At 39.8% G+C, this 13632-nt stretch overlaps 1 protein-coding gene across 2 annotated transcripts in view; it reads right to left on the bottom strand.

The window, feature by feature from the left end:
• xirp2a (xin actin binding repeat containing 2a) overlaps positions 1-13632 on the bottom strand; it is a 77529-nt gene that overhangs the window by 18329 nt on the left and 45568 nt on the right. The window contains exons 1-2 of one of the 2 annotated variants that reach the window (XM_004570410.4): positions 12535-12745; positions 2614-2759 (exon numbers count right to left, since the gene is read on the bottom strand). In XM_004570410.4, the coding sequence (XP_004570467.3) occupies positions 2614-2667 (54 nt within the window). In that variant the 5' untranslated portion in view covers positions 2668-2759; positions 12535-12745. Of the gene's footprint in view, positions 1-2613; positions 2760-12534; positions 12746-13632 lie in introns of those variants that run through there. The other variant, XM_076880561.1, reaches the window with a different exon arrangement.

The raw sequence follows: 13632 nt of genomic DNA, 5'->3' as shown, positions 1-13632 counted from the left end.
GTTTAGATCAACCTGAAAAGTAGTGAGAATAAACATCAGTCCCTCTTGATGGTTCAGTGAGACAATTGTGAGTTTAAGTTGAACGGCGCACCCAGGTGGCAAGTTGATTCACCCTGAAACAGGAAGAAGCTTTTGAGGGGCTTGGAAAGCTCACAAATTCTTGAAATTATGCACACTCCTCCAATGTGAGGACGGCTTTCTTGATATGTAATTATTTTCATGTAATATTTTAAAATGGGTCCACAGTGCCCCCTACAAAATTTCAAAAGACCAGCCCCTGCTCTTTGTTTCATCTATGAGTCTGAACACTTGGTAAGCTTATGTAAGATATCAAGATGTACAAAAAAGTCTCTTGGAGCAATAGCCCAAATCCAACAGGAAGTCAGCCATTTTAAAATTCAAGTGTAATTTTGGCGACATTTTCCCCTCTTTTCAGGCCTCGTACTTTGACAAACTCCTGCTAGGGATTTCATCATATCAACACAATCTCATGAAATGGACGCATGGAACCTAAAGACCGTTGTGATGTTAAATTGAGAAGCTTTTTATGTTTGGCGAAACGGGGTGGTCATGGTGGTACGTGGAGTTTCAATCACTCGCCAAAAAACAGTAATCTGCTGTCACTCAAAAACACAATGTCCAATCTCTCCCAAACATCGCAGGCATCAGTTGGGAGTCAAGCTCGGAAAGGTTTGATATGCCAGTATAATTTGTCAGTAATGGTTAGAGCGCCACCTAGTAGGACGACTATAATCATCATTGAACAAGATGAAATTTTAAGATGAAATTCCCAGTGTTTACCTTTGCTCAGTTCCCCATGGTAACAAATTCATAAGAAAGACTGTAAACTTTTCACTGAGTCTCTCTTGGTTCTGCATTCGGGTCCCATTTGCTAACGGGCCACATGGTCTTGACAGTGGCTGGAAATCTATTATCAATTGTATTATTACATTGTTGCCAAAGCCTGTAATAGACAGCCAATGAGGTCATTTCACTATCTTTTAAATTAAAAAACAAAAAACCCAGTTATCATGCTGTTTTTTTCTGTTCACCTTTGTTTAAAAAGATGCAGAAGTACCTTTTATATTTTGTATATTTTGGTGTTTTTTGCACACACCAGGAGTGACACATGGGCCAATTAAATACTAGTTTGTATTGCATGGTTCATGCTACACAATACCTTATCTAATTAGACAACACAATGTTACATCTAAAAACAGACATAAATTAAAATATACTAAGGCCCCTCGTGGGTCATCCTTTATATTACTGTTGTCTTGTAGCCGCAGTTAGTAATTGTTGCTGTTGCTGAACCCTCAGCTTGTTTTCATACTCAGAAGAAACTAGCTGTATATATTTTATAGGTGTGTCCGTTTCCTGTTAACAATGACTGAAGCTGGGCAAGATGAGGGACAAGTAGTGTTTTCTGGTGTTTTGGCATGTACATTGTTAATACACCTCTGGTCATTCATGTTAAACTGAGACCAGCGTGTGAGGCAAGCTGCTGCTGGCTCTGCTTTCAGCGAGCTAGGATCAGTTACGATGGGTGATTTCAGTGTTTTATAGTTTCCTTCCTAAAGAAATGGTTTATAAAATTCTTCTACTGCTTGTCATTGTCCGCTAATAGTACTTTTTTTGGTAATATAGTAGATTAATATTTACTCTCAAATTAATCAGCAAGGAAAGAGTGCAGAAAGGTGCAGACATCCATGTAGAGTGCAGACAGGCAGCACAAACAGTATGTTTGTGTGCTGTTGGGGTGCAGGGTGGGGGCATAAATTTACTGCTCTATAGTCATAAATTCTTAGCCTTAGTTGGCTGTAAAACATGACCAATGTCAACATGTCTTTCAGGAAGGAGATGGCAGAGTCCACTCTGTGTAACAATTTCATCTGAAGTGCGCGCACAGTACTGGCCATCATTGTAAGAAAGAAAAACCTACTTTGCACCAGTCTCTGGATCATAGTAAAAGAACAGCATGGCCCATCAGTGCTTTAGTCTACAGCTTCGCTGAGCTGTTCTCCTGGCTAATATCAGGCTGATATTGTGTAATTTGAACCCTGCATTAGTGGTCACAAGCAAAAGGGGTTGAAAAACCTCGCTTAAAATATTTATAATATGTTATGTTTTATAAGCTCATCTAATTTTTTCTTTAAATATTTGCTTAATAATTTACATGCTCAATTTTCTGTGAATGTCACTTTTTCTTTCTTGAAATTTTTACAATAATAATAGACTGTTTTCCATTCATCTAATGCATGATTTGGATCTTTTTTTCATAAAATACTCCATCAATTTTTATTTAATCATTACATAATTGTGTAGAATTTAGCTGACAGCCAAATGCCTGCTGATTTATTAGAAATATGTAATAAAATAAACTGAAATGAAAAAAACGATTCACTTCCAGATTGACCAGTTTTGTAAGAAAACACTACTAGATGATTCCTCTTGACTTCCATTCACTCTAGAGATTTGTTCTTCCCATCCTGTAATGGATTCAATACAAGCAGGACAGTAGATTTCCTGTGGGTGATTGTCTACTGTCTCTGTGGCTGCCTACACATCCCCACCTTCATCTTTCATTATGTGCATGTGCAAGTATAATCTTACCACTGCAGAGGAGGAGCTGCTGCTTTCTTTCTTGGACACGGCAGCCTGATACATTGCCAGCCGCTCTTTCACCGACACCGACTCAGCCTCCTGGTCCTCAGCGCTCGGGGCCCTCTCCTTGGGATGTCTACCTGTGCTGCCAGCAGCTACACACACAAAGAGATATTAACCATTAAGATGCTTATTTAAAATTTAAAAATTCCCAGCAAGCTAAACTGAACTTTATCCTATTGCTGGATATGTCTTCTCAAGAAAACTGCAGAAAATTTACACCTACTCATTACTTTTCTGGCACATCAGTGACTGCTGCGACAGAGCGTGCCATTTAATTGGACATAAGGGACAGTTTTGTGCATGACGAGTCTGTTACAGTGGAAGAAGCTGAATGAGGGAATAGATTATTTTTATTCGGCAGTTTAGACAGAATAGCACCCATTAAAATATTACATAACACTATAATACATTAAAACATACATAGCATATGTAGGTGTTGGTTGGGTTTCAAGCTCTTCTTTTTGCTGTTTACTAGCAATTAAAAAAATCCATCAAAGACGATTTATATTGAGTTTTATGAGTTTTATACAGACATCTGATTTAGTTCAACATGCCACAGATATTTTAACCAAGAAATTGTAAGAGTCAAATGATCCTGATCAAATACTGACACATAAAAGAAGCAGGATACTCATCAGCCTACATGTTGCACAGAACATCCCTGTGGATGGCCAATTAGAGAGGACCATTGATTTTAGATTTGACTTTTCTGTGCTACAAAGCATCATTAGGCAACAGAGAAGGCTCCAATAAGGCTCAAAATACGCCTACACCGGACCTTTTAGCTCTTGGCATGTTTTCAGCCAACAACACCGTGGGATGAAGCAGACCCAAAATATAAATTATTCTCCCTTATTATATGCTCATGCTGTGACCTTTTGACATTTTGAAATGTTCCTCCTGGCTGTACTTTCACATTAGGTGCTTGTATTTTTTCTCGACATGTATGTTGGTATAACTTGGCAAAAAGTGGATGCCAGGAAGTTTGACTTCATAACAGAGGAAAAAAATATTTGAAAAATGTTGCTTCCTCAATGCATTTGGATGGATGGATGGATGGATTAAATAAATGTTCCCTTTGGTGATTCTGTAGTATACAGATAAGAGCCATGTAAAGTACACACTGCTTTGTAGAGTATATAGTGTTTGTGCTTATCTATCCTAATGCCCATTTATTAAATGGCTGTGGCTTATCATATTCCACTCATCATTTCTATGTCTTCCAAACGAATTCATTTAAAGCCCGATCTCTATTATTGAACCACAGCAACAAATCAATGGAGTCTCAATGCTCCCCTCAGCATTACAAAAAAAGACTCATGACTTGGTCAGTGCCCCACTTTTTAATTTCAACTTTGGTTACATTTAACCTAACTGCTGCTTGGAACAACACGTCTATAAGAATATGCAGATATGAAAGAAACCTTCAGAATTTTAATTTCAGTAATTGTTTAGATAAACATAGTAAGCAGTGATAAGACCTAAGGTGTTTATGCAAAAAATAAATGGGAATTTGTTTATTGAACAAGGTCAACTCTTCTGCTTTCCTGAAGGCAACATTTTCCAGCATAATGTCAAAATGTTTTTTTTCCTCTTTCTTTTTTAACTTCTGTTATTTGAAGCTAAAAACAGAACAACAAATAAAAACCGTTCCATGATTGATGAAAAACGATTTACATTTTCTGTAAAAGAGATGCTCCTTTATTAGCTTGGAATTATGATGTCACCAGTGCTTATAATGGAATAAATGGAGGTTTGAAAGTTAAATTGTGGCCGTAAATTGTGGTGAAACACAGCAGAATGGTGATCTATGTTTTTGTTGACCGATACAGCCGTACCTATGACCTGAATGGAATGTGATCCTGACTGGATACTTTTGTTTTACTTCAGGCCCACATCAAACTGTTACGTGGTCACAGGCGGCAGGATAGTTAAAGCAAAGAAACCCTCCCTGCTTTTGTTTTAGGCAAATCAGCTTATGAAATGCGAGAGTGTGATCGTCACAGGGTTACATCATAACACACAGAAGAGGAAGTTGTGGCTGCTCGAGAGCGGTATCAACAGAGAACAAAGAGGCAGCAAGCTACAAATAAAACATTGTGCTATCAGAAAAGACATAAAACTACTTCACATCTGAATGACTTATTTTTAAGATTCACACTACAGTTTATTGCAACTATGTGTAACTTCTATATTATTACAGTGCAGTATTAAATGCCAGTAAAATCACATGTGTTATAAGCATGTATGTAGTGCTGTGAGATGTTACACTAAAAACTGAAATGCAAAATTGAAAAGAACAAAACTTTCAGTACAGTAAAGTGTCGTTGCTGGGTAACAGATGCAAAACTGTTTGCATGTATTGCAGATCAGGGGAGTGCCTGCCTGAGTACTGCGACACCTGAATGGGAACTTGAAGCCATTCATATTTCTGATGTTGTTTGACATGGGTGGCAACTACCCAGGATGCTTTGCGATTTCCAGTCTATTGCTGTAGCTTTTCCACAATTTACTTTTCCACCATAAAACCACTACTATTATGGTTTCAGCATTCGTGTGGACACCAGCAGAACACATCTGACCGATACTGAGGCACTTACAGTGAGATTACAGTGCACATTGAAAGACTAGGTAAAAATCGTAATCAGTGTAAAGACATTACAATTCAAATGGTTCAATAAGTATTGCTGTAACTATTTTTGAACTGAAGGCATTTTTATACGCAGTCCCTAATTTTCAAAGGCTAATAAATGATCGGACAAACTAGGATAATTCTAAATATAAGGATTGTTTTGAACACTAGGATGAAAATCATTTGTAGTCAATTACTGCCTGAGGTCCAGTTGCAGCTTGTTTTTGGGTCTGAGTATAGAGTTTTGTATTTAATACCTAAAAAGCAAACTCTCTTAGACTGACACCAGGTGACTACTTGGCCATTAGAGAATATCCCAGTTGTTAGACTTGGGAAAGTCTCTGGGGTTTCCAGTATGCCTTTTGTCATAATTTGCAATTGGTTATGTTCGGTACTTGTCCAAAGGCTTAGAAACAGGATATCTAAGTAGACACTCACTTTAGATGCCATTACCTTGGACTCCAGTAACACTGGGGAATTGCGGAGTCATCTCTGAACAGAATATGTACTTCAATGTGTATATTATAAGCATATATAGGACTACTTTCTTGCATTGGCACAATATGTCAACTTAAAAATTAAAATAGTACATGCATTTGTTACTTATGTCCTGGACAATTATAATTCATCATTATCAGGATGTACAAAAAGCTCCTTAAAAAGCCTTCAGTTGATTCAAAATGCAGCAAGCTTCACTTCATTGGCTCTCTGTTAAATTCAGAATTAAAACTAATTATATTCACAGTAGTACTCGCTCACTGTCTCTTTAGGGATTTGCTGACTTAGCTTAGCTCGTAGTTGACCCACTAACAGCATGCCCTATTCACCTGTCCTTCCTGCACTTTCTTGCTCATTGTGTCAGATGTTTAGTTACTCCTCGGCTTCCTTTAGTAATAATGATACCAGTAATAAATGTAGCCTGTTTCCAGCTTTGGAGGTCAGGATCACTGAATTGAAGAACCCACTTCGCAACCTTGAAAAATCCTTACAGTAGCTTGCCAGGCCCTATAGTTAGTGTAGCCGAAGATAGTGTAGCCACCATTAGCTCTCGCCGGCAGATTGTCCCGAGGAGCAAGGAAAACAAGCTGGCATGGGTGATGGTAAGGACAAAGTGTAGTCCTAAATAGAATCCCCAGGTACACCACAAACCCATTCATGCGTTTAACTGTTTTGGCAGTTCTGCTTTCAGACATGTGAAGCTAGAGACACCAGCAACAATAGGTCAATTATCTTCCAGGGACCAGAGCAAGTGACATTAAGGGAAATCTAAAACTGCTGTCTAAAGGTAAACAAGAACTCCATATAATTCACATCACCAGTAATGACACCAGGTTACAACAGATGGAAGTAACTGAAGTTCATATTCAATCAGTGTGTAACTTTGCCAAAACAACAACTCTGTAGTTTTCTCTTGTCCCCTTCCCAGTCGGACCAGGAGTGACATGTTTAGCTGCATGTTCTCCTTAAATTGCAATATATAATATCCACAACTGCACCAAAGAGTAAAACACTATAATGTGGATTATTAAACATTAGGTCTCTCTCTTCTAAGTCTCTGTTAGTACATGAATTAATAATTGATCAACAAATTAATTTACTCTGCCTTACAGACCCTTGTTACAACATGATTATGTTTGTTTTAATTAATTAACACCCCTTAGCTGAAGCACAGGCAGACGGGGGGTCACAGCAATCTCCCACTCCAGCTTGTTAATCAACCTAAGACCCAGACAGAGTTTTAATTCATTTGAATGACTCATTTGTCCAACTTAGTTGAAAAATTCAAAAACTAGTTTAACTTGCTATCATCTATTGTCTACCTGGGCCTTACACAGAGTTTCTGTCTGATTTCTCAGACTTTTTATCTGATTTAGTGCTCAGCTCAGATAAAAGAATTTTTGTGGGTGATTTTAACATCCATTTAGAAACTAAAAATGACAGCTTCAACACGGCACTTATTAGACTCAATTGTCTTCTCTCAAAATGTAAAAGAACCCACCCACCACTTTAATCACACTCCAGATCTTGTTTTAACATATGGGACAGAAACTGAACATTTGGCAGTGTTTCCTGAAAACCTTCTGATAATTTCCTAATAACATTTAAATTTACAATAATGGGTTACACAGCAGTAGGGAATAGATTTCATCAAAGTATATGTCTTTCTGAAAGTGCTGTAAAGATATAATTTAACTACTGTTATCTTCTTCAATGCCTTGTGCCAAAATAGTGCAGAGCAGCATCCCCTACAAAGTGTGGTTCTCCCGCTTGACCCTTGCTGAGTGCAGCGCTATAGGTATTACAGGTACTGTGCTCCAATGTTTTGTATCATATCTATCTAATAGACTCTAATTTGTTCATGTAAATGGACACACACTGAGGTTAATTATGGAGTTCCACAGGGTTCAGTGCTGGGACCAATTCTGTTTACATTATACATGTTTCCCTTGAAGGTATCCCATGCTTTTTCTCTGCTATGCCCATGACACCCAATTTTATCTATCCATGGAGCCACACCAATTAGTTAAATGGCAGGAATGTCTTAAAAACATAAAGACCTGGATGACTGCAAATGTTCTGCTTCCAAATTCAGATAAAATTAAAGAAATTGTACTTGACCCTAAAAATCTTAGATATATAACCAGATGCTTACTCTATCTTGGACAGAGGTGGAGTCTTCAGCTTTCAGGACCCTTTTCTGTGGAACCAGCTTCCAATTTGGATTTGGGAGACAGACACTATCTCTACTTTTAAGAGTAGGCTTAAAGCTTTCCTTTTTGATAAAGCATATGGCCTGGCCTGCATTTGTATAGCGCTTTTCTAGTCCCTAAGGACCCCAAAGCGCTTTACACTACATTCAGTCATTCACCCATTCACACACACATTCACACACTGGCGATGGCAAGCTACATTGTAGCCACAGCTGCCCTGGGGCGCACTGACAGAGGCGAGGCTGCCGGACACTGGCACCACCGGGCCCTCTGACCACCACCAGTAGGCAAACATGGGGTTAGTATCTTGCCCAAGGTCGAACCACCGACCTTCTGATTAGTGGCTGACCTGCTCTGCCACCTGAGCTACAGCCACCCCATATAGTAAGGGTTGGATCAGTGATCCTTACTACCGTAATTGTCGGGCTATAAGCCGCTACTTTTTGCACAAGCTTTGAACCCTGCAGCTTTTAGTCAGGTGCGGCTTTTCTATGGATTGTCCAGGATTTTTGTCATATCATAAGACGATTTGTTTTGTTTGTTCCGCTGTTGTACGGCACTATGCCTGGCGGAAGGGCATGTGATCAGACACACAGTATCGGGGTTCAAGAGTGGCATGTTGGTCACATGTCCATCTGCCAGGCAACATAGTGGCGTATAAGTAGCACGAAAAACAAACTTCAAAGTAGCGCTATGCGTTCAGCGGGAGGCGTGGATGACGAGCAGCAATAAACTTGCGAAAAGCAAGTTATGCTCAACTCCACCGGTGGAATCTGACAGCGTGGAAAAGTGTGAAAACATCCAGGATCACCAACGGATTTCGAAGGGCTGGACTGCTGCATGATGGAGAGGAGGACACCGCCACGGCCCTTCTGAGGGTGTTCGATTCTGATACTGACAAGGAGGATTTGTTTGGTTTTGAAAGTGACAACGAAGGAAAGAAGCTGAGAGTGGATGACGAAGCCACCCTGAGCCTGTTCGTTTCCGACACTGGGGAAGAGGACTTTGGTGGTTTTAGAGCGCAGGAAGAAGAGAAAGATGGTGGTGAATGACTGACTTTTCTTCTTGTTAAAGCCGTGTCACTGCACCTGAGCCTAAAAGGTAGTCTGAATCTATTTTTCTGGTGTGCTGTAGGTTATTGTTATGTACTACATTTGTTACTCATGAAGAGAGTTACTTATGAAGCACAGTACATGTTTCCTACTTGCAATTACCGGTACTTGTACATATACCTAAAAAGTTATGCAAATATGTACCCATAACTTGTTTTTCAAAATATTAATAAAAGGGGTGTGTCTCCAAACAGCCATCTCTTTCCTGACAATTCCCTTTGTGCATATTCTCTTACATATGATAAGTTAACATTGAAACACCTGCGGCTTTTAGTCAGGTGCAGCTAATGTATGTACAAAACAGGATTTTCCCCTGATTTTAGCTTGTGCGGCTAATATTCAGGTGCGCTTTGTAGTCCGGGAAATACGGTACATGCTTTATGAAAAAGGAAAGTCCTCCCTTATATATGCTGCAATAGGTCTAGGCTGTTAGGGGATTCCCATGATGCATTGAGTGTCTCTTCTTCAGTCAAATTTTTCACTCACTATGTGTTTATACACTTGTCTGCATTCATTAGTTATTATCTCTGGCTCTCTTCCACAGTATGTCTTTGTCCCGTTTTCCTCCCCTCAGAGGGCCACCCCTCCCTAAGCCTGGTTCTGCCAGAGGTTTCTTCCTTCCAACTGTCGCCAAAGCTTTTGCTCATAAGGGGTCATGTGATTTTTTGTTTTTTCTCTGTTTTCTTTGTACTATTTTGTATTATTGTAGGCAACTGTAGTTATGATTTGGCACTATATAAACAAAATTTTATTAAATTGATGTAACTTGAATATCTTTATAGACTACTTTGCATTTAATCTTTTATTCATCTCATTCTACAGTGTGTCTTTTATCATGTTTTCCTCCTCTTACCCCCAACCGGTCAGAGCAGACAGCTGCCCCTGAGCCGGTTTCTGCCGGAGGTTTCTCTCTTTTAAAGGGGAATTTCCCCTTTCCTATTCTTGCCTGCTTATCTCTCTATTATTGTAGGGTCTTTACCTTAGAATATGAAGCGCCTTGAGCCAACTGCTGTTGTGATTTGGCACTACATAAAAAACCAAATTAATCTGAATTGAATTGAATTGAATCTCTCATTGATGTCTTTGGTGTTTTTTAGTTTTTCAGCCTAGCAATGACCTACTTCACATGCTCTTTGGACCTCATATTGTCTGCTATAACTCAAAAAGCTAACAAATGTAAGTTCAGTGTTGAAATCAGCTCCAGACCTTTTAGCTGCCTATTTTTATCAGTCTCTGGAAGTGGCGGACTATGTCTAGAAATGGCTACAATTCTTAAACAATTAATGCAATATTTTTGTTAAATAACTTGCATCAAAACAGAAACACCACAATGATTAATAAAAACCACTGTGGTGGTGTTCAGAAACAAAATTCTAAAACCTGCACCTAACTGTTTGTGACAAGTTCAAAATGAGAACGGGTTGCAAACACATATGAATTTTGCTGTGCCACATACCGGCATGACCAAGCTTTCATTCAGATGACATGTGACAAAAGCATGCTCTCCTCATCCCACCAATTTTAGCTTTCTGCTATGTGTGGCATGGTAGTGCAGCCAGTAACACATCACTGGGGGAAATAAGCTGCCCAAACAGCAGCATCTGAAAATAAACCTGCTACCTCCCATAAATATGGGTTGGAAATCCTACACCTCAGGCTGCAATGTTACTGGGTGCCAGCCTGATGACAGAAACCCAAGGATAATGCCCTCATTTATCACCAGAGACAAATGTTCACGTCATGGTCTGGAGTTGTCAGAGAGGCAGAGACATGACGGTTCTGACGACTGAGAGCAGTGACAACAGTGCTTTAGGTATCTCTGGCTTTTGAGAAGGGTATGCTCTATGTAAAGCTATGGCAGCATGGAGGTGAGGTCAGCAGACTCCAAAGAAAAAATATCCCCAGTCCTTTTATAATCCAGATTTGTCTGCAGTGTTGTGTTTCCCTGTAACATGAGATTTAAAGGGCAGGAGTGAGTGCCGGGGAGCACATGTGCATCTAAGAAAAATTCAAGAAGATTCTAGAAATTAAAGAAACTTCCTAAAAGATGTTTTCAAACATCTAAAGTCATTTAACTCTCTCCTCATGCTGCCACTAATTGACAGTGACACCAGTAGATGTTTAATTAGCATTAATATCAGCTTACGAACACAGACTCATTGTTTAAGATGCCCCAGCATAATGAGGGCCAAATATCTGTTTACAGTGTGGTATTCATATCAGAACAAGCGTCTTTTAAAGGCTTAATCTTGTAACCTGTGTGATTTGTTTTTTGATGGATGCTTCCAGGCATATTTATCCATTACACTGTTTTCTTCCTTTTAGATTATTAGCGTCTTATCTTCTCAATGCCACAGCGGCAGCACAAATGATGGAACCAGCTCGGAGGTACTAGAAGGGGAAGAAAGTAAAGTCAATAGAAGAGGCCAAGCTACTGGCAGTATTCATGGCCCAGTGACAATACTGAGCTGAGCTGAGGGTCAGTGACCTTCTGTCACTGCCTCTTCTAAAGCAACCATTGGCTGGTTAGAAGTGAAAAGGTGAAGGGAGAGGGGGTGTTAGTGAGGGAAGCGTCAGAGGAGAAATAAAAGGAACATGAGAGTGAATTTGGTGGTTAAGGGTGTGAGAGAATATGGCATGGCTTCATAGCTCAAAGTGAAATCAGGGACCATAGATGTGTTGCAGACCAAAGCCGTCCCCTAATCACGACGGTGTCACCTCCTTCTCTGCCCTCTCCTCACAACAGAAGCTTTAAGCCACACAATTTCTGTTCTGTGCTTACTGACCAGAGCGCTTATCTGGTAAGGCTAGACAGGAGAGCCAAAACTAGCTTCACTAATTGAAATGTCAGCCATGGAGGGCGATTTCTTCCTCACCGACAAAAGCAAAACAGGCAGAATAATTAAGCTGTCAAATCTATCAAAATAACTTCTTTACAAGGAGACTGGATTACCCTCGAGTGTTTCCTTATGCCATGCTAAGCACTTTGTCTCCAATTTGTTATGCTTTTAGAATAGCTTAGATGAGACTGCTGCCGGTTATGACTGGTGGAAACAGGAAGGGCCCATGCATGTTTTATGGCAAAGCACAAATCCTAGTGGAATTATAGAAACATACTACAATATCTCATCTCATTCTTTGTGAAGCTCCCATCACCTGAACACAAAAGAGCCCCTCCACTTCATCTTATTCTTGATTTCACACCAAAGATGTCTCATGTCTGTGCAGCCCAGCTATATCAAACTGTTTCATTATCAGCTAAAATGCCATCTCCCATTTCCAATCTGTCTCCTTCCACTCACGCTCCGGTGGAAAATCACTTACAAAGAGCTGTGCTGCTGTGCTGACAGTGGTTTTTTTGTTGGTACAAGAGCCAGCTTTGATATGCTGATAGTCTTCATATATCACTTACCTTCTGTATGTTGCGTTTAAGTGAAACAACAATAGAATCCAATGGAAGTGAAAAAGACGTTGGGACTTCCAGAAAGTTAAACAATTTTTGTTACCCAGTCTTAACCCAGCACAGAAAGTCAATCCTGGTTAGAGATAGACGGTGAGGCTTGGAGACCAGCTCCAGCAGTGTGTTCCCCAGCTCAATGAGGCCCAGGCATCCAGTGACAGCTGATTTTATTTTAGCAGTTCCCCTTCGTAAAAAATAGGATGGACTTCGGAAAGGGGGTAAGTGGATGTGGCTTTTTTTAGAGTCAAGTATCAAGGTACTCAACATGCTCTCGGCCTTATGTCACAGCAGACTTATGGAGACAGTCGTCCCGACCACATGAGCTGAAAAACTCACTCTTGGTACGTCCTACATTTACGCACCAGAGAGCAGGGAGACACTTGGCATTTTGAATCACTGCTTGTTAGCAGGCTAAATATCATGGCATTTTAGGATTTGACACAAACAGGAAAGATATATTTTATACATACTGCCTAATAAACACAATTCATGCAACTAAGGACAAGAGATGTGGTTTAACCAATTAAAATGAGCACCTTCTGCTTGCAATCCTGAGAATAGATTAGTCTAGTGTAGTTAAAAGGCTGAAAGCAAAGTCTGGCTTTTTCTAAGTTCAAAAACTCAATACACACAATAGCACTTAAACCTGCAAAAATTGGTATTGCAGTACCAGCATTTATGTCCTGGGCTGTTTTCTGTCATTGTAAAACCAGAGTTTTAAATTAGGTAGTGTGTGTACACGTCAGGTCAGGATTCAGACTTCTCTAAATGCTTGGTTTCCGACAGCATTTCTTCATTTGGCACGAGATATCACAAGTGACTCTAATGTAGTCAGCCGTGGGCACCGATGCCCCACCCACCTGTCATTAACACCTTTTGTAAGTAAGGAGACGCCAATCACATGAAAACTGCCTTAAAGTGAGGCTTAAAAGAAGAGAGAGGAATAAAAACTGTATGGTTTTCAGACACGATCAAGTGCATCAGTTTGAAACTGATAATTTGTTATATTACTCATTAGTCTGACCTGATGCTGTTGCATGGAAGTTTGTG

The sequence above is a fragment of the Maylandia zebra genome, linkage group LG23, assembly GCF_041146795.1.
Source record: "Maylandia zebra isolate NMK-2024a linkage group LG23, Mzebra_GT3a, whole genome shotgun sequence".
NCBI classification, from domain to species: Eukaryota; Metazoa; Chordata; class Actinopteri; order Cichliformes; family Cichlidae; genus Maylandia; species Maylandia zebra.
The sequence above is the reverse complement of the archived record's forward strand: the minus strand, read 5'-3'. Positions and strand labels throughout refer to the sequence as shown.